The following is a 26319-nucleotide window of genomic DNA, read 5'->3' as shown; positions in this document are numbered from 1 at the left end:
TAGGTCCCCACTCTACAGGATACTTTCGGATGATGCCGTATGTTTATCGACGTAAACTCTGGTGATAGTCCGGGTCTAGCACCTTTCTTTATGCTGAAATGACATCATGCCATGTTTTATTGTCCCTCCCTGTCTAGACGTGTTACTACATGTGAGCTGTGAAGTAGCCCCTATAGAAGAATAGCTGATACAACTTCATTCTGTGTCATATTAAATAACAGTTGAAACATCAGGTATTTGTTACTACTCTTTAAATTAAGGAGGGATGGCTTAATGGTATCTTTGAAAGGACTGTCACACCGCAGTATAAAACATGATCTGGGTTGGAGGTGTGAGACAACAGTGGAGGGAGGAAGCCTGAATCCAGATGCCAGATCGCTTTTTTTTTTTTTAATTTGTTTTAATTGGCGGATAATTGCTTTACAGTATTGTGATGGTTTTTGCCATACATCAACATGAAACGGCCATAGGCATACATGTGTCCCCTCCATCCTGAACCCCAGCCCTCTCCTCCCTACCCCATCCCTCCAGATTGTCCCAGAGCACTGGCTTTGGGTGCCCTACATCATACATCAAACTCCCACTGGCTATCTATTTTACATATGGTAATATATATGTTTCAGTGCTATTCTCTCAAATCATCCTGCCTGCTCCTTCTCCCTCTGAGTTCAAACGTCTCTTCTTTACATCTGTGTCTCCTTTGCTGCCCTGCACTTAGTTCTGGTGAAGGTAAGGTCCAGGATTGGGACCAAGGGAGCTGGTGAAAAAGGCGGCATGCAGGAAAAGAGAAGAGGAGGAGGAAGTCGAGGAGATGTGAGGATAGAGAATCAGATGGGTCATTTAGGTAGACATCCACGTCACCTGGGATGATGGTGGCCAAGGGTTCTGACTGCCAGGATAGAAGATAGCAATGAGCAGGGGTGCCAAGGAAGCTTGCAGCCCAAGGTTTCAGCCACGCAGTGGGAGGGAAGGATCTGGAAATTGCTGCAGGGAGCTGAGAGACCAGCACACCACCTCCAGGGGCTCAGGACCACGGGGAGGCAACAGAGACAGTCTGCAGTGAGGATGGCAGGGGATGCCATCTCCTCAGGAAGCACAGACAGTAGATCAGAATGTGATACACACTGTCCCTGGCCCCAAAACACTGACTCTTGGTTAATGTCTTTATGGTTTGAAAAACCCATTATCAATTTTATTAACAGCTATCAGCACAGAGTCCGTAGGTTTCCTTTTCCCTCCAACAGAAGAGGTTCAAGCCCACAGATAAGCCTGTGCCCAGCACTTTATTTACACAAAAAGGAAGGTTTTGCTCAACCCGGTTGGGCTAAATCCTTGCTTTTACAATAACCACATTTCGAGAAGCAATTATATGCAAGGAACCCTGCCGAGAACTTTCCAGAGACTAGACACTGTGACACAAGTTCAGGGCATAGAGGGATCTATCTCCTCTCTCAAGCTTGTGAGAGTTCTCCGGAGAAGGCAATGAGAAATTAAAGAGATTACATCAAAACACTACCACTGAAAGAATAAATAAACTCAGCCAGGGAAGAAAGCCTATTAGAAATAAAAACCTGTTATACGTGGCTGCATCTCTTGAATGGAAAGAAAAGAGAAGTGAAAGAGTCATTTGGGGAGAATGACTTTATGCATTCCATCTGCTTCATTTGTATTCCATGATTCCAATTTACAAGTAGAGCAACAGACTTTTAGATATGAAAAATGACAGATACCGAAGGAAACCATATTTCTTTTTTTTGCCAAGGATATTAGAAATCTCTAGCCGAAGCTGGTTGGTTCCCTTTATATGGATAACATGTCTCGAAAAGAAATCAATACTCCTCATGTCATATTAAATCCCTGTTATGAATATACCTACTTGAGCAGACACAGGTCATTTGATATATTTATCAATGTCCTTTCTGGTGTTATTACTCTCCAAAAGTTTTTATGTATTCCAAATAGCTGTCAGCCTTGCCATATACATGTTCCTAGACTTGCCCAACCTTTCTGAAGGAAAACTATTTGATTATTCCCATAGACAAGATAGCACTGATAAACACAATAAATCCTGAGCTGCCTGTTTGGTCTCTAATTTTGCTAGTAGTGAAAATGACCTTTTTTTACCAGCAGTGACTATTGGATCTTACTACCCTGTCCACATTGATCCTCAAAACAAATGCCTAAATTATTTTTTGTATCATCATGTGTCGACTAGTTTGGTGATAGAGGGTGAGAAGCAGCCTCTGAAAATCCAGAAATGTGGAAGTTTTGATTTTTCACTTCAAAATAAATTGCATGTTTTGACAGAACAAGAGGTGCAGACTTTTCAAGTGCCATTTCTGCTTTTACTGCAGATTTGAGTACTAGCCCGGTGATGTTCAAGCTGTTGCCATGGATCAAAGGGGAAAACCTTTTAGAGCCTCTTTCCACCTGATTTAATGTTCGCCTTTTCAACCTTTGAATTGTTTTCCCTTGATCATTCTGGTTTTATTCACAAGGGTTATAAAAACAAGGGTGAGGCTAGACTCCAGTTTCTGCTGCTAGGAGATGTAATTTTGAGCCTCACAGAAATAATCCATTTAATTTAATTTTTAATGCTTTTCAGCATGAATGTAAAGTATTACCAATAAAATGCCTGGCCCTAAGGACTGGTGTGCTTACAATGTATGTGTATACAAATGGATTTACTCTAGAGATCCAGAATGCGACTGTCTCCATCTCCATGATGCTCCTTCCCCAAAATTGTCCTTCCTGGAGGATGTAACACATTATATCCTGGGCCCTTCACCAGATAGTTGGTGCTGAGAACCCACTTCTTTGTGTGGCCAGGAGAATGGCTTGAATGTAGATCACGAGAGTGACAGCACAAACCCAGCAACTGGAGGCAGCACGTGGGGACAAAAAACACAAAGAAAGAACTGAACAAACTCCTTCCCCAGCTGCTCCTCTGCCTCTTGGGTTGTCATTTCAGGCGCTGGTCTTTGACTTGGAACCTCGAAGTGTAACCACTTACTTGAATTTCAGGCTTTCTGCATCTCTCTTAACAGCCCGTGTGGTGGTGGTTTAGTCAATCAGTTGTGTCTGACTCTTTTGAGACCTCGTAGACTATAGCGCACCAGGCTCCGCTGTCCATGGGATTCTCCAGGCAAGAATACTGGAGTGAGTTGCAATGCCCTCCTCCAGGGGCTCTTCCCTACGCAGAGGGGATCGAATCCAGGTCTCCTGCATTGGCAGGCGGGTTCTTTATCACTGAGTCACCAAGGAAGCCAGTATAGCACATGATAGACTCAATTATAATTATTTATGTATCTGATTCTCTACTCCCTTACCCCACCCCACATTCTGAAGCCTGCAAGAGCATACTCCCCACTGCATAGCTTGACACAGTACATATAGGTATTCAGTAAGTGCCTGTTGAATAAATGTATATGCACAGAGTCTTCTCAGGCCTTGTAAGCTTTGGGGGTTCTTGAGACATCAATCAAAGACTTAAGTCTGTAAAATGGTGTACTTATGAGGGGGCTTCCCTGATAGCTCAGTTAGTAAAGAACCTGCCTGCAATGCAGGAGACCCCATTTCGATTCCTGGGTCAAGAAGATCCACTGGAAAAGGAATAGGCCACCCACTCTAGTATTCTTGGGCTTCCCTTGTGGCTCAGCTAGTAAAGAATGCACCTGATGCTGGAGACCTGGGTTCAATCCCTAGGTTGGAAAGATCCCCTGGAGAAGGGAAAGACTACTCACTCCAGTATTCTGCCCTGGAGAATTCCATGGCCTGTATAGACCATGTTCATCCTATCAAAAATGTCACCTTTCTTTATAAAGTTATTTCCTTTAAACATTCTTGAGATACATGGAGAAAAGCTGGAAGCCTAGATTTCTAAAACCCTTGTTCTTTAAACAAACTGACTTTCTTTTACTGAGATAGAAACTTTGGCCTCCCTGACAAACCCAAAAGTCACCTCTATATTTTTTGGATGAATCAGTTCTTCAGAAAATAGTCATTTGAATATGTCTGCCCTTCAGTCTGCAACATGACTGAGAGTCTTCCCTGGTCTGCTCTTCCTCTGAATGTTTGTTCTTTTGATTCCAGAGTTCATCCCACAAGCGTTTGGAATGCCCTTATCCCAAGTTATCGCGAATGACCGTGCCTATAAACTCAAGCAGGACTCGCAGAGGGACGAGCACAAGGATGCCTCCGATTTTGTGGCTTCCCTCCTCCCATTTGGAAATAAAAGACAAAACAAAGAACTCTCAAGCAGTAACTCATCTCTCAGCTCCACCTCGGAAACACCAAATGAGTCAACGTCTCCCAATACCCCGGAGCCGGCTCCTCGGCCCAGGAGGAGGGTGAGTTGGCCAGTGTTTTCTCTGACACTGAAGTTAGGACAACGGAAAAGCTCTAAGGTTATTCTCTGAGTCTTGGCTTATGTGAAACCTGGAAATACAGTTTGTGTCCAAGTATCTGTCAACAACCCCGTTCAGGGAGAATTTGCATTGTCCCGAGACACCTGACACACCCTCACAACCTTTCCCTGACCCCTTTCAAAGGTGTTGGGTGCCTCTCCTTGGTTACCCATGATATTCAGAACATTCTACAACATCACCACTGATCCTGCTCTAGTGTGATCTTCTGTTGTTACCAGAATTTCCGGTGAGACTGTGAGGCTTGAGGGCAGGGCCAAGTGTTTTTGTTAATCTCTTCACTCATCTAAGAACTATGCCTGGCTAAGTAAATTTGCTACTGGTCTTCATAAGCAGGGCTTCCCTGGTGGCTCAGATGATAAAGAAGCTGCCTGCAATGCAGGAGACTCAGGTTCGACCCCTGGGTGGGGGAGATCCCCTGGAGAAGGGAATGGCTACCCATTCCAGTATTCTTACCTGGAGAATCCCATGGACAGAGAAGCCTGGCAGGCTGCAGTCCATGGGGTTGTTGCCAAGCATCAAACAGGACTGAGCTACTAACACTTACTTACACTTACTTCATAAACAATGAGATTTTTTCTTATCAATAGGGCGTGGGTTTTTTCTCCAACATAACTGTAGAAACACACACACATATCCTCTTTCAAATCAATACTGTAATAACATGGTAGGTAGTGCTAGTGGTAAAGAACCCGCCTGCCAATTCAGGAGATATAAGAGACATGGGTTCGATCCCGGGGTCAGGAAGATTCCCCTGGAGGAGGGCATGACAACCCACTCCAGTATTCTTGCCTGGAGAATCCCATGGACAGAGGAACTTGACGGGCTGCAGTTCATGGGGTCACAAAGAGTCAGACACAGTTGAAGCAACTTAGCATAGCACACAGTAATATGGCTCCATTTATTAAGTGAGTACTGTGTTCCAGGCACCGTGCTATTATCTAGCACTTTAGATTTCACATTTCAATCCAGGAAAGCTGAGTTTCTAGGCAAGTTGGTTGATGATTAGCTGAATCAGGAGATAAATATCTCTGAAACTTCCTGGGTCACTGAGAGATCTCTCCTTTTCCTCTTGCCTGAAAGCCCAAATCTGCCATCTCCAGCCATCAACTCTTACCCTAGTTAAAACCCCAGACACTTTCCAGTTAACATCCACAATGCTCAGTCAGCCTCCAACATTTAGAACCTCTCCAAGATTCAGGGGCACCTGAGCCACCCACCGGTGTTTCCAGGGTTTCCCTGTGTTTACCATTGAAGAAATGACAGCATCCTGGAATATTTGAATTTGCATGATGGAAGTGTTCTTCCAGTCCCATCATAATCTCTCAGACTGTGTGTATAAGTCTACAAGGCAATGACACCAAAATGCCATGTATGAGCTTTCTGAGACTCTAGAGCCCAGGCAATGGGCCTCCCCAATGCCCTCCCCTCTGTCCAGGCCTTGCTAGGACAGCAGCTGCCAACCTCTTCCTCTAGGTTTCATCAAAGAGTGGGTGGCCATACAGACATCATTGGTGCCCTGTGCCCTTACCCTCAGCTCTTAACCATTCCTAGCGTTCCAGCCTTTTTTCCACCTGTCATTGACCTCATCTCTTGGCTGGAGGCTCTCTCTGATGGCCAGAGACACCCACCTGTGCAGATGACAGCCTGCAAGTAGGAAGACATTAATGTCGCCTCCCTACCCCTGCCAGAAGTTGCCCTTAATCAGTGACTCTGGAGACTTGTGGTAAATACTTCAGCTCCCTCGCTCCTTAGCAGGAATAGCTCTGAGGTACATGACTGACACGATCGTCCAGATTCCCAGGGCAGTTGGGCTCCAGCTGCACACAGGTTTGTCACGGGCTTGGCGAGGCTCCCTTTGCTGGCTGCCTTCACTTGCCTTTCTCATTTCCCCACTCCCCCACAGCTATCTCCTGGGACTGTTCCCCTAATAAAATACATTGTGCCACTTCTGGGGAAAACCAAACTAAGACTGTTTATGGAATCCTATTTTAAAATCTACTTTCTAGAGCCATAGTTGAATTGTTGTTGTTTTTTTATAATTCACAAGCGTTCTCTGACTTTACCTCATTCATCAAGTATGTGATATTTTTTTTCTTGTTTCAAGGAATGAAGTGGTTGGGTCAAACTATTTTAATTGTATGTTTGCCATCTCTTGTCTTCCATTTGGAAAAAGTTGTCTATTGTTGAAATTGTAACTGTCAGTACCTTACCCCATGTCGTGAAGGTTTCCCAACTTTTTCAAAAGGTGTTTGGTTTTTTCCTTTTAAAATAGAAACAGCACAATTAAACAGTATAATTTTAAGTGGGCAAAAGTATTTATTGGACAGCATTGGGCGAAGCAGTTTTTATTTTCTCCATCTGTACTCTTTGTTCATGTCTGTATATAATTTGCAGGGTGCAATGTCAGTGGATTCTATCACCGATCTTGATGACAATCAGTCTCGACTGCTGGAAGCATTACAGCTCTCCTTGCCTGCTGAGGCTCAAAATAAAAAAGAAAAAGCCAGAGATAAGAAACTCAGCCTGAATCCTATTTACAGGCAGGTCCCGAGGCTGGTGGACAGCTGCTGTCAACATCTTGAAAAACATGGTAAGCAGAGTTGTGTGTCAGCAATCAAGTACTTTCATGTATTCAAGCATCATTCATTTAAACATTCAATTTCAATTCTATATTCATTTGATCAGGCTCTAGATCGAAATTTCCTTTGTGAAGAAAGTTTACATAGTGTTGGCATAACCCCAGTAGGGATAAACAAGATATGAGGGGGGATAAACTTGATGATATTCAAACTCCCTAGAGCCAAAGAGTCCTCAGAAGTGACACTGGAGACAGGAAATTGAAGGGAGGGCAAGGCGTGTTGGGCTGGGTTATCCTCTGCTGCTGCTGCTAAGTCACTTCAGTCGTGTCCGACCCTGTGCGACCCCATAGACGGCAGCCCACCAGACTCCCCTGTCCCTGGGATTCTCCAGGCAAGAACACTGGAGTGGGTTGCCATTTCCTTCTCCAATGCAGGAAAGTGAAAAGTAAAAATGAAGTCACTCAGTCATGTCTGACTTTTAGTGAACCCATGGACTGCAGCCTACCAGGCTCCTCCATCCATGGGATTTTCCAGGCAAGAGTACTGGAGTGGGGTGCCATTGCCTTCTCCGGGGTTATCCTCAGGACCTCAGGACCTCCTTTAAACAAAGCAGAGCCACTTCTATGTTCTTTACATGTTGAGGTTACTCAAGGCTTCCTTTAAAAGAAAGAATCAACTTCTTAAAAGAAGAGACCGGGAAACCATTCCTTAAGTGAATAGAAAATATGTAGTTTTGGACAATAGTTTTCTCTATTGTTATTTGCATTTTTGTGGAAAGATGTCCACTTAAAATTTCTTCATCGTACCCCTTTTGGCAACTCAGTTCCACTTAATATGCTGACTTTAAAGCTATGTACAGTTCTTTAAAATCTTTGTTGAACTTTAGACTTTTGGCTCATCAAACTGCCATGTCTACAACCTGAATTTGTTTGCTATCACGTTAGCATGCATTTTATGGAATGAGAAGAGTTTATTAATTGCTTCTTTTTTCCAGTTTTATTGAGAAATAATTCACATACATCACTGTAATTACCTTTTTACTATAAAAGTGATGTACTCATCATAATAAAGAAAACAGAAACAGAAAAACAAATCCTGAAGATATATAGACATAACTACATTAACATTCTCATCTATTTCTAATAAAAGTGGGGCTTTACAAAAATTAATCAATTTGTTATATATGGAAATCACTAGATAACATACATATGAGTGACTTAATATAATTAATATGTGTGAAAACTTTGCTTATACAAAATTTTAATATGTAGATGTATGTATGTATGTTCATGTGTTTGTTTATCTGTGTCTTCTCCTTAGAAGATAAACTAGACATCAAGAAAAGTATCTTAGACATTTGGAATTCCCAAAACTTAGTATCATGATAACAATGTAAATGTTCAATCAGTATTACATGAACAAAATTATTTTTCAAAATAGCTTAGCAAGTAAAGAGTTCAGTACCATAAATACATAAATTCAGCCTATACTTTGCTACAAGGTAGAAAAAGCGACTCATACTTTTATAATTATAATTTTTCCTTGTAAGGAATGTAGAGAGTAACCATAGGCACTTTAAAGAACTCTAAATGAGAAAATTCTACTCCAATCATGCAAAATTGCAGTGACAGTTTGAGTAACTGCTTTTGTGAAAGAAAACTTGGCATGTCTTTATATTTTCTGTTGGAAAATAAATTTTCATGAATTTTACTCTGTGAAATAGCATTTCCTTTAAGACTACTGAAAAACAGGGCAGTTCATGGGGTGGGGGTGGGGTGGGAAATAGTTCCAGTGCACTTGAGGGCCTAAAGGAAAGAAGATAACCTGCATGGTCTTTCAAGATCCTGATTCTGTTCTGAGTTTCCACGATGCTTAGACCAAATGGCTCTGGAAAAAATAAGAGACAGGCTCAAATTCAAACAGATATTAATCTTAATCACAAAGAAAGGGCAAACTTCAAAAGCAATTTTTGTAAGACTTTATTTGCCAGTTTTTGAAATGGATAGCAGAGAGTTTGAGTCACTTTAGCCTTATAGATATTTGTCAAAGATCTTTTCATTCTCTCTCAAATCAGTCTTGGACTTACACACTCAATAATAAAACAAAACAAAAAAAAAATGGAGAGAGAGGGAAAAAAAATAAACCGGTCTTGGACAGTAGTCTTGACTCCATCTATATTCGTGTACACTACCCTTCCCCACTTTTACTTCACCAAATGCTTTCTCTACTATTAGGCCAGACTTCCTTAACCATCCTTGCTTTCTCTGAACCACACATTTCAAACAAAAACAAACAAACAAACGAAAAACCAGACAACATAACAAAGAGTCAGACTCTCCTCTGTCTCAGATTTAGGCTGAGTTGGGGGCGGGATGCCGATTTATTATGCCTGCCCTCCTTACTTGAATTCCCTAAGCCTGAGATTCAGGTGGCCGGGGTCTAGTTCCCATTCCAGGAAAGGGGAGGAAAAGGAGAGAAAAGTGATTGCATCAATTTCTGGGACAGTGTACAGCAATGTCATATTTCTTTCCCAGATCTACGACTTTTCTGATGGACACCTGTTTTTTCTCAGTGACTGTCTCAAGTCAAGGTTACTGAATGCCTGGACTGCATCTTCTTGAGGAAAATGACTCTAAAGCTTATATCAGAGAATGGCATTGGCTATCTGAAGGCTGTCATCTGCTCTGCCTAAAAATTAATTAATTAAAAACTTAGATTATAATCGATACATAGAAATTACAGTAATCAATCACTAGCTATTAATTGTTATTTTCAAAATCACGGTCACCTTTACTGAGTGGAAAAGTACTATAATTGAGGAAATAATGACATAGAAATAGGCATTTCTGCCCAGACTGTAGGGATTCAAGCAAAGGAATAGTCTCACGTGGGAAGAAAGTGCCCTTATGTGATATCTCACTTATGTAGAAATTTCAGCTATTTGGAAACCATCACACCAACAAGAAAATAATGCAGCCAAAATTAAAATTGTGAAGTCATACTATTATAATAAGGGCTTACCAACTGTCTCAGTGGTAAAGAATCTGCCTGCCAATGCAGGAGACGTAGGTTTGATCCTTGGGTCAGGAAGATCCCCTGGAGAAGGAAATGGCAACCCACTCCAGTATTCTTGCCTGGAGAATCCCATGGATGGAGGAGCCTGGTGGACTGCAGTCCATGGGGTCACAAAGAGTCGGACACGACTGAACAACTGAGCACAACACAGCACTATTAAAATAAAGTTTTCTGTTTTGCATGGAAATTCTCATTTAGACCAGTCAGGGCCTATATCTCTCTGTAGGTGCCATATACAAGTCTATGCATTTTATATGCATTGATTAATTGAATCATTGAACAACTTTTGAAGCAGATACTTATTATGCTCATCTTGTAGATAAAGAAATATAATTCTGTGTTTGATTCTAATATGTACTTGTGCAAATCAGCAATGACTAGCCTCTCAGCATGATTCTCTCAAATTATTCTGGAAATTCAGAATAACACGTATAAGATATAAAAGTGATAAAAAGTCCATTTTTTTATATTATATTTTTGGATATTTTTGCGTATTATATTTTCTAACTGAGAAACTCTAGAAAACCAATTTTAAAAGTCTTATACCTAATACACAATGTGGCAAGACCATAAAATAAATATACAAAAATATATCCACGTCTTCTATAAGAGCAATAATATTATGTACTATACCAATAAAATAATTCATTTATATTAATATCAAACATACAGTATAGCTAGAATACCTGAAATAAGAAGAAACTTCTGTGAAAAAAACTGCAAAGCTTTACCAAGAGACATTAAGGAATTAAGAAACAAAGTATGATGTCTACTTTGTTTCAGGATGGAAAGAAATAATGTTATTAAGATTTTAAACTCTTTCCAATTTAATTATATACTGGACTAGTCAGAACTCTTTCAGTGGCAAGAGAAGAACCCAGATAAAAATAGATTAAGCAAAGCATACACCCCCCTCCCCCACCAAAATCCCATTTACATACTGAGAGTCTGAATGTTTTATCTAGATTCAGGATCAGACAGATTCAGGATGCAAATGATGTTTGCTGGCCCGTTTACTATGTTTTCATGGTCTGTTGACTCTCACACCAGCCCTCTTCGTGTGGCAGCAAAACAGACATGGGCAGTTACAATCTGGCATTGCCCTTATCCCAAATGAAGAGAAAGTAAGCCAGCAATGAAGCAGTAAATGTGGGTGATGATCAGCAGTGGCAGTGACTGATGGCTTGCATAGGAAAATAAGTCCTTCACACATTCTCTGCCCCCTTAAAAGAAGTGCGTAATAGCTCTTGTGAAGTAGTCTTGCCCCCAAATTCTAAGCGGAATAAGAGAAAACTCTATCTCTTTAGAGGAAATAAAGGGGAGAAAGGAACTTATAAATGGCACTGCAGAGTGTCTTCATCCAAACAGTGAGGGAATCTACGGTGGGAAATCAGTGCTATATCTTCATCAAACCAATTATGACAAGGAAAATGTATAAACAGCCAGGGGGGAAAACATACACATTAAGAGACTGCAAGGCGCACCAACCGATCACAGTTGGTGAACCTTATCTGAATGTTGACTGGATATTTAATGATACTGAGGAACTACTGTTGACCTTTCTAATTTGTGATCAATTGTTTAAGAGACCTAATTTTTTGGAGCAAGGCTTCTCAACCTTGGCACTACTGACATTTAGGACTAGATAAATCTTCTTGATGCACTGGTCCCATAATCCCATTTCTAGGACATGCTCTCAAGAGAATCAGAAATGTAAACTGAGATGGATGTGCAGAGTTGTTCCTAATCGGCAAGTTATGGTATCAGAACAAGTGCATATGTGTTCGTGGAACATATATTGTCATTCAGAGGAGAATATGAAGTGAATTTTGGCACATTCATGTAATAGAGTATTTTGTATCCATTTTAAGTAACATTTACACAGAATTTTTACTGGCTTAAAAAATTCTTGTGACATAATATTAAGTAAATGCAGCAGCATTTCCTCTCTCTATATATAATTTTTTCATGGAGAAAAGACTGTATAGAAATAAATCAAAATATTAAATCATTACTTCTACACCAGGTATTTTTAAAGTATATCATTTTTTACACATAGATTTTCTTTCATAAGTACCTGCTTTAATTATGATCAGTGAGACAAGAAATATCTATCTTCAAATTGATAAAGGGCTGGAAATTCATAGAAAGCTCATGTTTAATTCTTCTGTATAATGAAGAAAATGTTACAGTATTTTTTTCATATGGAGAAAGTGTGGAAATACATAATATCACAAGAATAATGTTTAACCAGAAGTGTTTAATGTACAATGATCCTGGTGCTAGCAGGGCTAACTTCTAGGTACCTGGTGAATCCAGCATGGCATAAATAAGCATTAGTGCATTGCTGTCAAGTCACCATTACCCTGCATGTTGCAGCGTGGTATTGGCATTCTGTTTTATATCTATTTTGATTTGCTCCAGTTTGAAACCATAAAACAGGACTGAAGATTTTGTTTCCTTATTTGCAGGCCTCCAGACAGTGGGGATATTCCGAGTTGGAAGCTCAAAAAAGAGAGTGAGACAAGTAAGTGAAAAGTGGAGATGATATTGTACATTTCACTTGACTTTTAGGTGAATTACCTTGTGCAAAGTTCGAGCTTATGCAAATTCATTTCTGAATATCTTTTCTGCACCATCTCACCGATTATAGTATAATTGAGTCCCAAGAAGTAAAAGGTGAACTCAGAAGCTCAGAAAGATTCAGGATCATACAATTGAAAGCACAACATCTATACGTGCCCCTGGCATGTACAACAAAACAAAACTAATTTATAAACATTTTATTGACACTGTAAATTCAGGAGATTCAGAGCGTACCTGATCAGTAAGTGAAAATAAACAGAAAACAATTATATAGTACCCATTTCTACTAAAATGCAATATGAGTGATCCCGTTAATATCTCTTCTGTGAAAATGCTACATTTATAGCTTTAACTTCTCAAAAATAATGGTATTAATTTTCTATGGAACCATTGATTCCCCAATTCATCTTCCATGTGGGGATTGTACCCCTCAGTTTCCTTCAACACTTTCCAGATTTCTTGCAAAAGAAGTTTGGTATTAGAGCTTCAGAAGCAGGTTCCTATGATTAGACAGATATCTGTGTTCATGACAGCTTCATAAAAGACAAACCTTCCTTTGAGAAAAGAATTCATATGTTGGCTAAAAGAAAATTAAAATATTATTTTCCCTCTGTTGGTTCCAACAGAAAGAAGTAAGGAACCCAGCAATTCAAAAATGAAGCCAAATGAAAATAATTTTAGTTGGATGAAGCTGAAGAAACGATATTTGTTCATATTATTGAAACTAAGTGAAATAAATGCCTTCTTGTGTCTTTTCTTGTCCAGACAAAAGGGGTTTTTCAAAAGAAGTATGTTTTCTGTTTGGTTGGTTGGTTGGTTTTATTTATAATAGTCACTTAAGAGACTACTGAACAACATTTAACATTTCACAATAGGACTAGCAGGAAGAAGATAGCATAGTAACATTTCTTAGGCCTCCTGTGCAGAGCTGCAGAATATTTTCAAAAACGTTACCTCACTGAATTCGCCCACCAGCTGAGAGACAAAGCCTTTTCACCCACTTCTGAGGCTTAGAGAGATAAAGACATTTAATTCAAGACACACAGTTTAGATCAAGCTCTTTCCACAGTCCTTTCTTTCGGCACGCGCACGCATATGTGTGTGTGTGTGTTCTCGCTCAGAAAAGTAACACAGTATGTTTGAATGGTCACGAATAGGGGTGGTGCCAATGGAAGCCTGCTTCGTTCTGGCTGCCTGGTGCACACTAAGGGCGAGTGACCTGGAATTGATGAGCCATTCAGGACAGTAATGGCCATTCTTATCAGGTGGTGAGGTGGCTAGTGACAGACATTATTCCTCAGATATATCTTTATTCACCCAAGGGAAAACCTTCGTATGGAGATTTGCTTATGGACTCTCCAAAAAAAAAAAAAAAATATATATATATATATATATATAATAATAAGTGGTCAGATTTCAAGCATGAAGTATGATCCACCTCACCATTGATGGTGTTATATCACTTCATAACCCTCTACACTTTTTCTTCAGAACAACTGTCACAGTATTAAGAGCTAATTAGTGATTGATGAGGTTACCAGTTTATCACCTGACTGAGAGCTGGAGGAGGGGAAGGGCTTTGCCTCCTGACTCATCACCGCATTTTGAGGACCTTTACCAAGGCCTGGTACGCAGCAGATGGGCAGCACATCTGTCCTGAATGAGTGACAGAGCACACGAACACTTACAGAAGTTTACTGCCTAGAGCAGATTCATAAACTCACTGACTGATTTTAACATCAGAGAACAATACCTAAGAGAAGTTGAGCTGTCCGAGATGAAAGTAGGGTGTAGAGTTATGACTTCCTTCTGGCTATTGTGTTTTCCTACTGTGATAAATGCTAAAGGAGCGAGGGTAATGATGAAGGCAGGCAAACTTCCTGGAAAATGTTAATAAAGCTACTTTGACAAATCTAAGACAGATTTTATTTAGGTATTGTCACCCTTCAAGCCTCAGAGAAACAAATGGTTTCTCAGGGTGTTTAATTTCATTGTTTGCAGAAAAATCTCTTTGCTTCCTTGTCTAGTATTTGTGGAAAATGTCAGAATTCCAACGTGGTAAAATTGCTGACATGCAAAACTGCTATACAATGGATTAATTCCTCCCTCCCACAGTCAGAGTTGACCTAACCCCTTAGCTCTTCCTCCCAACCTTCTGGATGTCATTATCAAGCCCTGCTGCTTGTGTCATTAACAGTAAACCCACATACTTTTATTTAATAATGCATTTCCTATGTGTGTGTATATATATGTATATATATATATATGAAAGTGAAAGTGTTAGTCACTCAGTTGTGTCCAACTCTTTGTGACCCCCTGGACTGTAGCCCGTCAGGCTTCTCTGTCCATGGGATTCTCCAGGCAAAAATACTGGAGTGGGTTGCCATTCCCTTCTCCAGGGGATCTTCCCGACCCAGGGATTGAACCCAGGTCTCCTGCATTGCAGGCAGATTCTTTACAGTCTTAGCCACCAGGTGGCTATAGATATATACACATATATATGGGCTTATATCGGCTTCTCTGATGGCTATATAGTGAAACTAACACTTTCACTTCATTTATTCAGGGCTGGGTTTGCGTTGTTTGCTTCTCCTTCCTGGGGTCTGGGCGGGGTCTGGGTAAACCTACTCCTCGAGGCTGCGTGTCACAGCCCTTCTTTTGCTGGGCACTGAATGTTGAGGTGTGCTGTTCTGAGACTGCCACTGGAACCGTTGTCTTTCCAGCTACGTGAGGAGTTTGACCGTGGGGTTGATGTCTCCCTGGAGGAAGAGCACAGCGTCCATGATGTGGCTGCCTTGTTGAAGGAGTTCCTAAGGGACATGCCAGACCCCCTGCTCACCAGGGAGCTGTACACAGCTTTCATCAACACCCTCTGTATGTAACCCAGTCATCTGCAGGAATGTCTTACTGGGATGTCCCACTCACTCATCAAAACCTTGTGCATATGTTTCCTAATAGCTATTTTGACCTGATTTATCTATCTCTAATGATCGGGCTATTGGGGGAATTTTCTGAGACTTACCCTGGGGAGAATTGGCAGGAAGAAAGTTGCCATGAATCAAATGGAAGTAGCCAAGAAACACTGGGGATGCCTTCAGACGACTCTAGGATAGTAGAAAGTGCTACAAACTGATGCTTTGGAGTAACAGAGAGGATTGAGTCCATGCCTAAAAATGAGTGCATTTCCGGAACCCAGAGTGAGAAAGGGGGATGGGAAATATTCCAGGCAGAGCCCAGGATTAGGACTTGTAATGTGGCTGGTTCAGGGCTAGAGGCACAGCTCCCCAAAGGAGAACAGGAGGGCGACCGGGAGGAGGAAGTGGCTGGAACTGAGTGAGCCTCCATGCGTTCCTTCCTGCTGCAGGTGACAGGCTCAAAACAGAGAAGAAGACCCTGACTTTGTACCGGGTTTCGCTTATTGCCAACAAAGTCTACCTCTTGTGTACTGCTCAACAGATCAGGGCCTCCAAACTGTTAGAAAGTCAGATTTCAGAACATTCCCACATGGTTCGCAAATGGGCTGTGATCCCTAAAGTTTGTGAGGATTTCCACCAAGGGAAGGAAGAAGAAGAAAATAAGGGAAATGAGGTTACCTTTCTCGCCTGGATTAGAATGATTTCTGTGGGTGTTACATTTCCCCAGGTCACGTTGGTCTTTCTGTCCCTCATAGAACCTTACTGTTGAATTGCTAAACCAGTGGTGGGGGGCAGGAATGAAAGGTGACTTGCCTTGCTAATCCCTTTCTGAAGACAGTTGAGCCGGAAGGGCGTGACCTCCGCCTTGACTTACTGAGAGCCCCTCTTCTTGCCCTGCTCAGTGCTGGAGCCAGAGGAACAGCTGGGCACCTTGCAGCTCCTCATCTACCTGCTACCTCCCTGCAACTGCGACACACTCCACCGCCTGCTGCAGTTCCTGTCTATCGTGGCCAGGCATGCCGAGGACAACGTCAGCAAGGACGGCCAGGAGGTGCGCCCCCCCACCGCCGCCACGCATGCGCGCCTCTTCCTTTTTCCTGTTTTGAAAGGGAGAGCTAAAAAAGAAAAAGGTGGCTTCCCTGGTGGCTCAGCAGTAAAGAATCCGCCCGCCAAGGCAGGAAACGTGGGTTCAATCCCTGGGTCAGGAAGATCTCCTGGAGGAGGGCGTGGCAAGCCACGCCGATATTCTTGCCTGGAGAATCCCACGGACACAGGGGCCTGGCAGGCTACTGTCCATGCAGTCGCACAGAGTTGGACACGACAGGGTGACTAAAGAGCAATGCATCTCAGTGCCACCTGGTATCAACTCCTACAGACAGGTTCTCCACAGTCCTTTGAACGCCTCTGGAATCTTCTTGTTGGACTTGGCCCCCAGTCTGAGGTCTTAGGCTCTGGTGTTCTTTGGTGCTTCAAGGTATTTTCCACTTTCTCCCTTGAACAAAGGAGAGATGCTGGCCTCAATTTTAAGTGACCTATTCAGTTCAATTCAGTCGCTCAGTCGTGTCCGACTCTTTGCGACCCCATGAACCGCAGCACACCAGGCCTCCCTGTCCATCATCAACTCCCGGACTTTATTAGCGAGCAACTGAGACCCGGGTTCGATTCCTGGGAAGATACCCTGGGGAAGGAAATGGCAATCCACTCCAGCACTCTTGCCTGGAAAATCCCATGGACAGAGGAGCCTGATACGCTACAGTCCATGGGGTCTCAAAGAGTTGGACAAGACTGAGCGACTTCACTTTCACTATTTAATCTTAACCCTAACAAGAGACCTGCTTCCCTTTTTTGAAACCATGCAGTCATACTTCTCCCTGACTTTTTATTCCCCAGGAGATTCAGACCCTTTACTATGCTAACATGCATTGTAAATCAACAAGAAGGAGCCAAAGACATTCCAGGCTTACCTCAGAAACTTTCTATTTTAAATCCTATTAAGCAGAACTCAGCTGTGTCATGGATTCATTTCTGTAATTGTCAGATTGCTTTCCCTAAGGCCATGCTCATATGTAATTTTTTTTGCTTTAATCCAGAAAAGCAATTCTACCTTTCTTATCCTCATCGTCCCTATCAGTGTGAGAATAGAACTTCCCTGAGTTAGCCGTTTATCTCCATAGCAGTTATTAGTGAAACTCTGCTGGCTTCAGGTTTCATAATATGACACTGACACCTTCCTTCAGCCCACACTGCTCTTCATTGGATATACTGTAATTCGCATAATTGTTAAGTAGTTATATTACCCGACTGGGTGTCAGCCTTTATTGACTATAAGCTATAGAATCATCTCCCTAATCATTGGGTTAAGGCAGAGCCCTGTCTGGGTTCCCAGGTACGTGAAACGCCTCTCTGACATTTCTTAAGTACTATGTGTGAAGAAAGTCAGGTTTTAGGTGATTAAGAAGGCATTGAGGAAAGCAAAATGTCCAGTGGAACTCACTTGTGCCTTTTTGGAATCATTTTCAGACTTTCTTTCAGTCCAAATGCTGAACAAGACTGCATTGCCTATGGCAAAGAAAAGAAAACATCCTTGCATGTGTGCGTGCTAAGTCGCTTCAGTCGTGTCTGACTCTCTGCGACCCCATGGACTGTAGCCCACCAGGGTCTTCTGTCCATGGGATTCTCTAGGCAAGAATACTGGAGTGGATTGCCATGCCCTTCTGCAGGGAATCGACCGAGGGATCGAACCCACATCTATTACATCTCCTGCATTGGCAGGCAGGTTCTTTACCACTGGTGCCTCCCGGGAAGTCCCCCTTTCCCTGGGGATGATGGGGAGCCCACCCTGGTTGTAAACACTTGGTAGCTTTATAACTCACTGAGTCTGTGTTCTTGGTACAAATCTGTTAACCTCCTAAACCTGGATTTCCTTACCTAAACTTTGGACACAAAACTTCTTCAACTGGTACTGCACAGTCATTGAGAAAACTAGTTTATTACAAGGCATAGAAAAATATGCTGGTAACAGCAAAGTTGTACGGGAAGCAAGAGATGACAAGGGTTCCTAGACACTCTTAACCTAAACCTTGAGTTAAAATGAAGGACCAGTAACCAAAAATTAGAGAGACAGAGGAAATATGAGGAGAGCATTGCTTTTGTGAAATGTTCGGAAGTTACAGGAAGATGTAGCCCACACAGCCATCTTGGACTAGAGGCTGCAGTATGGGAAAGTACTGATGAGGTCTGAGAGGAAATTGGGCTAAGTTCCCAGGGTACTGAATGCCTTTGCCAGCGGTAGGTGGTTGATTCTTTTAAGCCATGAATCTTTGGAAGGATTTGACTAAGGTGATATAATCTATGTTGTAGATTGGTTTGAGACAGGAAGAAAGTGAGTTAGGAAGGTTTCATAGGAATAGCAATGTGAAAAACAGCACTTCACATTATAAATGTTTCCATATAAGAGTGGCCTTGGTATCTCAATCATGTATGTTCTGAGCACCTACTCTGTGTTTCTCTAAACCAGTGAGCGTCGTTTGGGAATTTTCTAATTCATGTTCCCGGAATGCCATGGCACCCTAGAAGGTGGAGTGGGTAAAAACACAAGGATTTATAGAATTAGAAATCTCAACACAGAGTCACTGCAGAACTCCAGAGATGAAGTGATGAACGTGGACCAGAAAAGTTAGGAATGGCTTTGTGGAGGAGATTGAATTTAAACGCCATATCAAAGGGTGTGCAGAGGTTGAGTAAGCAGGCCACATAAGTATGGGCTAGGAATGGGAGTTAGCTTAAAACCCCTTCTGGTAGACAAGAAGGGCAAGGGAGGAGGAATGAGAGAGAGGTTCTTTATTCACGATGTTTAAGTTGCTTTGGTATGAACAGGTAGAATGGGTGCACTGGAGTGAGAGAAAAATTCAACTGTAAAATACAGTCAAGAAGCAAAGCAGTTTTCAACCTCTGCTCTCACCTGTTTGTTAGTTTGTGCTAGGTGTGTCACCTGTGTGTCCGGCAGTTCTTACGCGTTGCAAGAGGCAGAAAATGATGCAGAGTGTCAGGAGCTTGGAGGCCCACACAGCCTCTGCCAGTACCTTACTATGTGAAATTGTTTTTATAAAACAGAGGAAGAGGAGAGAAAATAGAGTTGGGGTAGGGGGAGACCTGAACTTCCTCTTTTATGAGATGAATGTAATATTTCTTTTCTAATAGGTGCTTAAACTCCCATGTATCACTGACGGGATCTTAAAGATGTCTAAAAGAAGGGCATGAGAAAAATTATTGACCAGTAAATGAGTGCTTTAGGGGGAAAAAATAGTGGTATTTTATCAAATGTTTTGCTATCTTGGGTTTGTTTTGCTTTATTCCATTTTGTTCAGTTTGCTATTTGTTTTGCTCCTTAGGGGAAAAGAGAAATTCCCAAATATAAGAAAGATTTCATTTCCTCTAGAGAGAATATTGCAGGAACATCATGGAAACGTCTAGAGCAGTGGTTTTCAGGTTATCCAAGAACTCCCCGGCATGGCATGGAATATGTGGTGTGAATGTGTGTGTGTGTGTATATATATATATATTTTTTTTTTGGGGGGGAGGTGAGAGGGTCCATAGCTGGCCTCCAGTTCTTCAGAGAATCTTATGGGGCAAAAAGAAGTTACAGACTACCAACACAGGGCCGGGATTATGGGCCTTTGATGAGACACAGGCCTCAAGGAAGTGGAAGCTTGGCTTTGGATCTGTAGCAGGGTCAGTACCTGACTCTCCTCACCCTGGCCGGGCTTTGGAGCCAGTTCTCCCACGTGCCTGCTATGCTGGCTCTGCCAGCAAGAGTGAGGGGCAGAGGCTGCCTGGAACCGGGCTCTGTGCATCCCTTCCCTTGTCTGTAAAATAATGATGACAGCAGCAGCTTCATCTTGTGAGTAGTGAGAAGGAATCGCAACACTCTGTGCAGAGCCCCTAGCCCAGTGACTCTACGTGCTAAACTTGAAAAATTTTTCTATTTTACTGACATATAGCTGGTTTATAGTGTTGTGTTAATTTCTGCTGTACAACAAAGTAATTCGGTTATATAGGTACATTCTCTTTCATATTCTTTTCCAAGATGGTTTATCATAGGGTAGTGACTCAAGTAGGGCTTGTCCGGTAGCTCAAATGGTAAAGAATCTGCCTACAGTACAGGAGACCTGGATTCAATCCCTGAGTCAGGAAGATCCCCTGGAGAAGGAAGTGGCAACCCACTCCAGTATTTTTGCCTGGAAAATCCCATGGACAGAGGAGCCTGGCGGGCTACAGTCCATGAGGTTGGAAAAGAGTTAGACCCAAGTTAGTGATGGAGCACACAGGAGCACGCATTGTATATATCTCCCTGTGCTCTAGTAGGACCTTGCTGTTTATCCATTCTATGTTTAAGTTTACTTCTGCTAATCCCAAACTCCCAATCCTTCTCTCCCTCACCGACATGCTGAGCTTTTAATAAATGTGAGCTATTCATATTTGGCTTAGAAATGATCTAGGATGCTTATTTAGAGATAAATGTTTTCCTTGAATTCTCTGATAAATAATGGAGCAAGCCCAAGTACACATTATATTAGCTAGTCATAGAGAAAGGTGATGGGGCAAGTGAGAGAGAGAGATGCTATAACATGGGGGACAAAGGTGGATGCCATCTGTGAGCAAATCTCCTTCCAGTTTAAAAGACAATTAAGTAAAACCAACCAAAACAAAAAAAAAGCATTAACAAACCACAGCATCGTGGTCTGCAGCTGGAATTTTGGTGCATTTTAACAGCGGGCTTGTGTTGCATTCCCAAAATAGCACCAGGAGAAGACAAGCGAGCGGAAGCAGAGTTCTGGATTGTCCTTGTACTAAACATTCTTTTCAAAGAAAACAAAATCTTCTATTTGATCGTGTTGTTGTTTTAATTAGAAAACCCCAATATTACTTTAAGAGGGAAAGGGGAAGCATTCCAAATGCCTCTGAGTTCTAAAGGGATGAATTTGAAAATAGAGCACATTTGGTTTTATCCTCAGCCATGAGTTTCCAGGAAGAGAAATGAAAAATAATATGAAACCTTGTCAAGTTTTATATCGATGAAATGAAACAAAGGAAAAACGGAATTGAACTGTTGTACATAAAGGGCACTTTCTTAAAAGTTCCCAATGTTTACCACATGAAATCATTCCCCTTGGCAGCAAACCTGAAAACGGCCTCGCCTTCTAAAAATAACACACCCCTTATCTTTACTTTAGTGGTAATGATAAAAAATCCCCCTGCCAATGCAGGAGATGTAGGTTTGATCCCTGAATTGGAAAGATCCCATGGAGCGGGGAATGGCAACCCACTCTAGTATTCTTGCCTGGAGAATCCCATGTACAGAGGAGCCTGGTGGGCTACACTCCATGGGGTTGCAAAGAGTCAGACACGACTGAGCTACTGAGCGCCCACGCAGACAAGTGCCATGCCAGGCTTGCGGGGCTGGGTAGCCATCCACTCAGGGCTCCATGGGACAAGGTGGGGACTCCAGAGGCTGAGTCTTAGCTGTGGGTCAGAAATTGATTCTGTGTTTGACTTTTATGCTGTGCATCCACCTGTCTCTCGAAGGCCGTGCAGACCTTCCCAGGCAAAGGAACTTCCCCAGGCATCCACAGTTCCCATACTTACCTGGGCATTTATAGATTTTCAACTGATTTCAACAGGAGAAATAACTGGCCTAGATCAGTGGTTCTCAACCAAGAGCAGGTTTGCCCCTCAGGGGACACGTAGCGGTGACTTTCACCTGGCCCTCACCAGGCCTTCCTGTAGCACCCTCTGCCTTGCTGAGCTTCCTGGGGTGCCTTGGCATATTTAATCTATTTCTGTCTTTGCATACAGTGTTCTCACCACTGTGAAGGTGCCCCCTGTGCCAGCTCCTCTGTTTTTCAGCCCAGCAAACTATTCTCCTTCAAGGTTTTGGGCAAATGTTGCCCCCTCTTTGGAGTGTCTTCCCTGGGGCCTCCAGAGTTGATAGTTTCATACTTTATACTCATGCGTGCATGCTCAGTTCAGTTGTGTCCGACTCTTTCTGACCCTATAGACTGTAGCCTGCCAGGCTCCTTTGTCCATGGGATTTCCTAGGTAACAATACTGGAGTGGGTTGCCATTCCCTCCTCCAAGGGATCTTCTCGACTACTTGTAATTGATCAGTTGCTTTTCTCCTCTAGAATGTGAACCCTTTAAAATAAGGAGTGGTTTGTGATCTTTGTTGAAAAAAACTTTAGAATAATTAGAATCCATGAAAAATGCCCATCTATGGTGGGTACTGAGTGGATGGAGTAATAAAGAGATGATGGGTTGATGGATGAAGAGATAGATAGAGGGATGGATAGATGGTCAGTTGAATGGATGAACATCAATATTTTTTGAGAGCAGACAGGATAGAAATTTTATATAGTACCAGTTTCACAAAAACAGCATTCTAAAATTTTACTCAGGATGCTATTGAGATGACCACTGAGCTATGAACTTCAAGATGTGAGGCAAAAGGAAAATGTGATGCCCTTCATGGATTCTGACAGAGATGATGTGGTCCTTGCAGAAAAAAATGAGAAAGTAAAAAGATTCAATTGATTATTTAACCGCTCAGTGTTTTGAAAAGCAAAAATCACAACCATCCTTGTATCCTCTGCTTCTGCAGGTCACTGGGAACAAAATGACATCTCTAAACTTGGCCACCATATTTGGACCCAACCTGCTGCACAAGCAGAAGTCGTCAGACAAAGAGTTCTCAGTCCAGAGTTCGGCCCGCGCTGAAGAGAGCACAGCCATCATTGCTGTGGTGCAGAAAATGATCGAAAATTATGAGGCCCTGTTCATGGTGAGTGTCCCGCGTTTGGCAGGACATCTCGGTAAGCTGCCTGTTGATTGCCTCTTGGTGGCATAATGAAACAGGGACACCACCTTTTGGCTCATAGTACTGGTCATTGACTGAATTCACTGGAAGCCAGGCAATTTCAGTAGGAATAGAAATGTACACACCTATGACATCACTGTAAGTTTATGATTCCATGTTTTAACAAACATATCCAAATTATAAATGTCACTTCACTGTCTCCTAAACAATAGTCATGTTTTGGAATCACTTGATGAATTGTATAGCAGTGTCCTTGCCCCCAAAATTGATAAAAAGACCTCTTTTTGGAATTATGTGTGGCCCCCATGAATTCATGTATTTATAACCATCCTCAGCAATGGCCCCTCCTCCAAGGTCAATCTGGAGATTCTGCTTCCTGCATGAAGCTCTACCTATCTTCCCTGTGTCCTTCTCACATCACTTTACCATGTCACTTCTCTGTCCCTTGAACCCTATTACTGTTCCTATTGATGTTTATCTTATCATTGTGTTGAAGTCATGTATGGCTGTTTCCCCTAGTAGATTATAAGCGCATTTAGCACACAGGCTGTGCCCTTGTTATCGCCTCTCTGTATCCTCTGTACAATTTTGGAAGGCTCTCCATCTGGCAGGCACTCAGTAAATATTTTTTTTATTTGTATTGAATTACTGGTTCCTGTTTTCCTTCAGAAAAACTTCATTGCTTGCTCCCACTTCCCTTGGATCATTAGAACAAATGTCAACTCTCTTCTGTGTCTATTCACACTCAGAGCACATATCAAAATTTGTAGAAACCTTCTCGATGGTTCTTCATAGATTTCTTTTTTGAATTTGAAGACACTCACTACAAATCTTACCTATTCCACTAGAGCCTTTAGTGGCTTCTTCAGCTGAGTGTGCTAATTCCCTCTTTTGAATTTCCCTAATATTTTGTCTATGTTAATCAAAGGCCTTGCATTAGATTTATTTCCATCCTTGTCTTATACCAGTTATTTTTGTAAATTTGAGAGCCAGTGGTTTAGAATATTTGCTCTCTCTGTTGCACCTTTGTAATCATGACCAAGTAATTCAGTATTCAATAAGCATCAGTTTCAGTTTTTGGAAAATGGGGAAAAAGTTAAAATATGACCTGTTTCCCAGGGCGGTTCCCAGAATCCTTTGATATGTGAAAGCATTCTGCAAACTGTAAAATTCTATGCAAATGTTCATCAATAATTGTATTATTTGGGCAACATAAATTGGCTCAGATCTCAGCACTTCAGCACAATAGACACAAATATCACATAAATTTTAATCAGATGTTTAGTGGACAGCCTTCCTGCTGGTGACATAGGGACCCCAGCTCCTTGCATTTTGAGACTCTTCAATCCCCTAGGATTTCATGGGCCAGACCTAAAAGGGACATCCATCCTGCCCACTCCAATCCCATTGGCCAGAACTCAGCCACAAACTGTACTTCACTGCAAGGGAAGTGGAGAAATGAATTCCTTCTGGATGCCCAGGAGGAAGTGAAAATGGATCTATTGCAGTGAAAAGTTCACTGAGGTAGAAATGTGTCTTGCTCCTCTTTGAGTCTCTGAGGCACTGCCTGTGTGTTGCATGCAGTAGACTCTCAAAAAAAAACATGGACATTTTCATGAACTCTATATAATAAATTTCAGGGCTTCCTTGGTAGCTCAGTGGCAAAGAATCCACTTTGCAATGCAGGAGATGTGGGTTCAATCCCTGGGTTGGGAAGATCCTCTGGAGGAGGAAATGACAACCAACTCCAGTATTCTTGCCTGAGAAGTCTAATGGACAGAGGGAGTCTGGCAGGCTACAGTCCATGGGGTCACAAAAGACTTAACACAATTTAACAACTAAACAGCAACAACAGTCTAAATTTCACCCTTCAGCCAAAATCCTCATAATTAATTACATATTTGGGTGAATCAGATGTTTGAATTTTTCAACATTTTCATCAAATTTTAAGTCACATATCATCTTGCCAAGTAGTCTTGGCATTGCTTCATGCTCTGTAGATTAAAAAAAATAATAATAATACTGCTTGTCAATCTGAATTCCATTCTCTAAACTCTGTATTCTAAGCAAGGTTCTTTATGTGAAACCACAAACCATCAGACATTTCTTTTCACCTCAGATACTAGCAAATTGCTTCATGGCTTCCTTCAAAGTCTAGTTGCTGCCGTTTTAATTGTTCCATTCCTCTGCTTCCATTTCGCACTGCCTAGATTATTAACAGCACCAGAAGAACGTCAGTACTCAAATCTTTCCCAGCGTTTTCCAGATCTCATCTCTACCTGCCATTCTCTGTGGAGACTGATGTCAGAATTCTCTTGGGTAGTAGCTCATATTTGCGTTCCCCAGTTGTGATCTGTACTTCTCAGCAAGGCCTTCTGTGGCCACCTTGTCTGACATACAGCCCACAGTCATGCACGCACATCCTCACTTCCTATTCCCTCTCCCTGCCTTTTCCTCCTAGCGCTCATCATTACTCATAAGGACTTTATTCATTTCTTTTGTTTGTGTTTCCCCACTAGAATATAAGCTTTCTGTCGGAGTGAATTTTTGTTCATTTCCATCTACTTTTTTTACTGCATTACCCCTACACCTGGTACTTGGTGGAAACACAAGAAATATTGGTTGGATTAATGAATGACTCAGTGGTACCTCTGTGACATGTGATGATTTCTGTATTATTGATCCTTACTCCTTATGAAGAGGTATGGGCATGGAGAAATTAAGGCTACCTTTCTCAGAGTAAGTTAACCATTCACATAAGCATTCTTGATCTCCTTAGACAACCTATGAGATTTATATATTGAGAAAAAGGACAATGAAGTAGGAGGACAGTACAAAGATCTCTAGCATAGGTCAGTAAAAAG

The 26319-nt window shown here is 41.9% G+C and overlaps 1 protein-coding gene across 11 annotated transcripts in view; it reads left to right on the top strand.

The window, feature by feature from the left end:
- Window positions 1-26319, top strand: part of ARHGAP6 (Rho GTPase activating protein 6) — a 541445-nt gene that overhangs the window by 486140 nt on the left and 28986 nt on the right. For all 11 annotated transcript variants that reach the window (XM_086386891.1, XM_086386892.1, XM_086386895.1 and 8 more), the window contains exons 4-9: window positions 4093-4349; window positions 6822-7017; window positions 12553-12608; window positions 15391-15541; window positions 16485-16633; window positions 23240-23419. In XM_086386891.1, coding sequence (XP_086243017.1) covers window positions 4093-4349; window positions 6822-7017; window positions 12553-12608; window positions 15391-15541; window positions 16485-16633; window positions 23240-23419 — 989 coding nt within the window. The remainder of the gene's footprint in view (window positions 1-4092; window positions 4350-6821; window positions 7018-12552; window positions 12609-15390; window positions 15542-16484; window positions 16634-23239; window positions 23420-26319) is intronic.

This window comes from Bos grunniens, chromosome X (assembly GCF_055505025.1).
Source record: "Bos grunniens cultivar Pamir isolate PY7600 chromosome X, Bosgru_T2T1.0, whole genome shotgun sequence".
NCBI classification, from domain to species: domain Eukaryota; kingdom Metazoa; phylum Chordata; class Mammalia; order Artiodactyla; family Bovidae; genus Bos; species Bos grunniens.
This window is presented reverse-complemented; position numbering and strand designations above follow the sequence as displayed.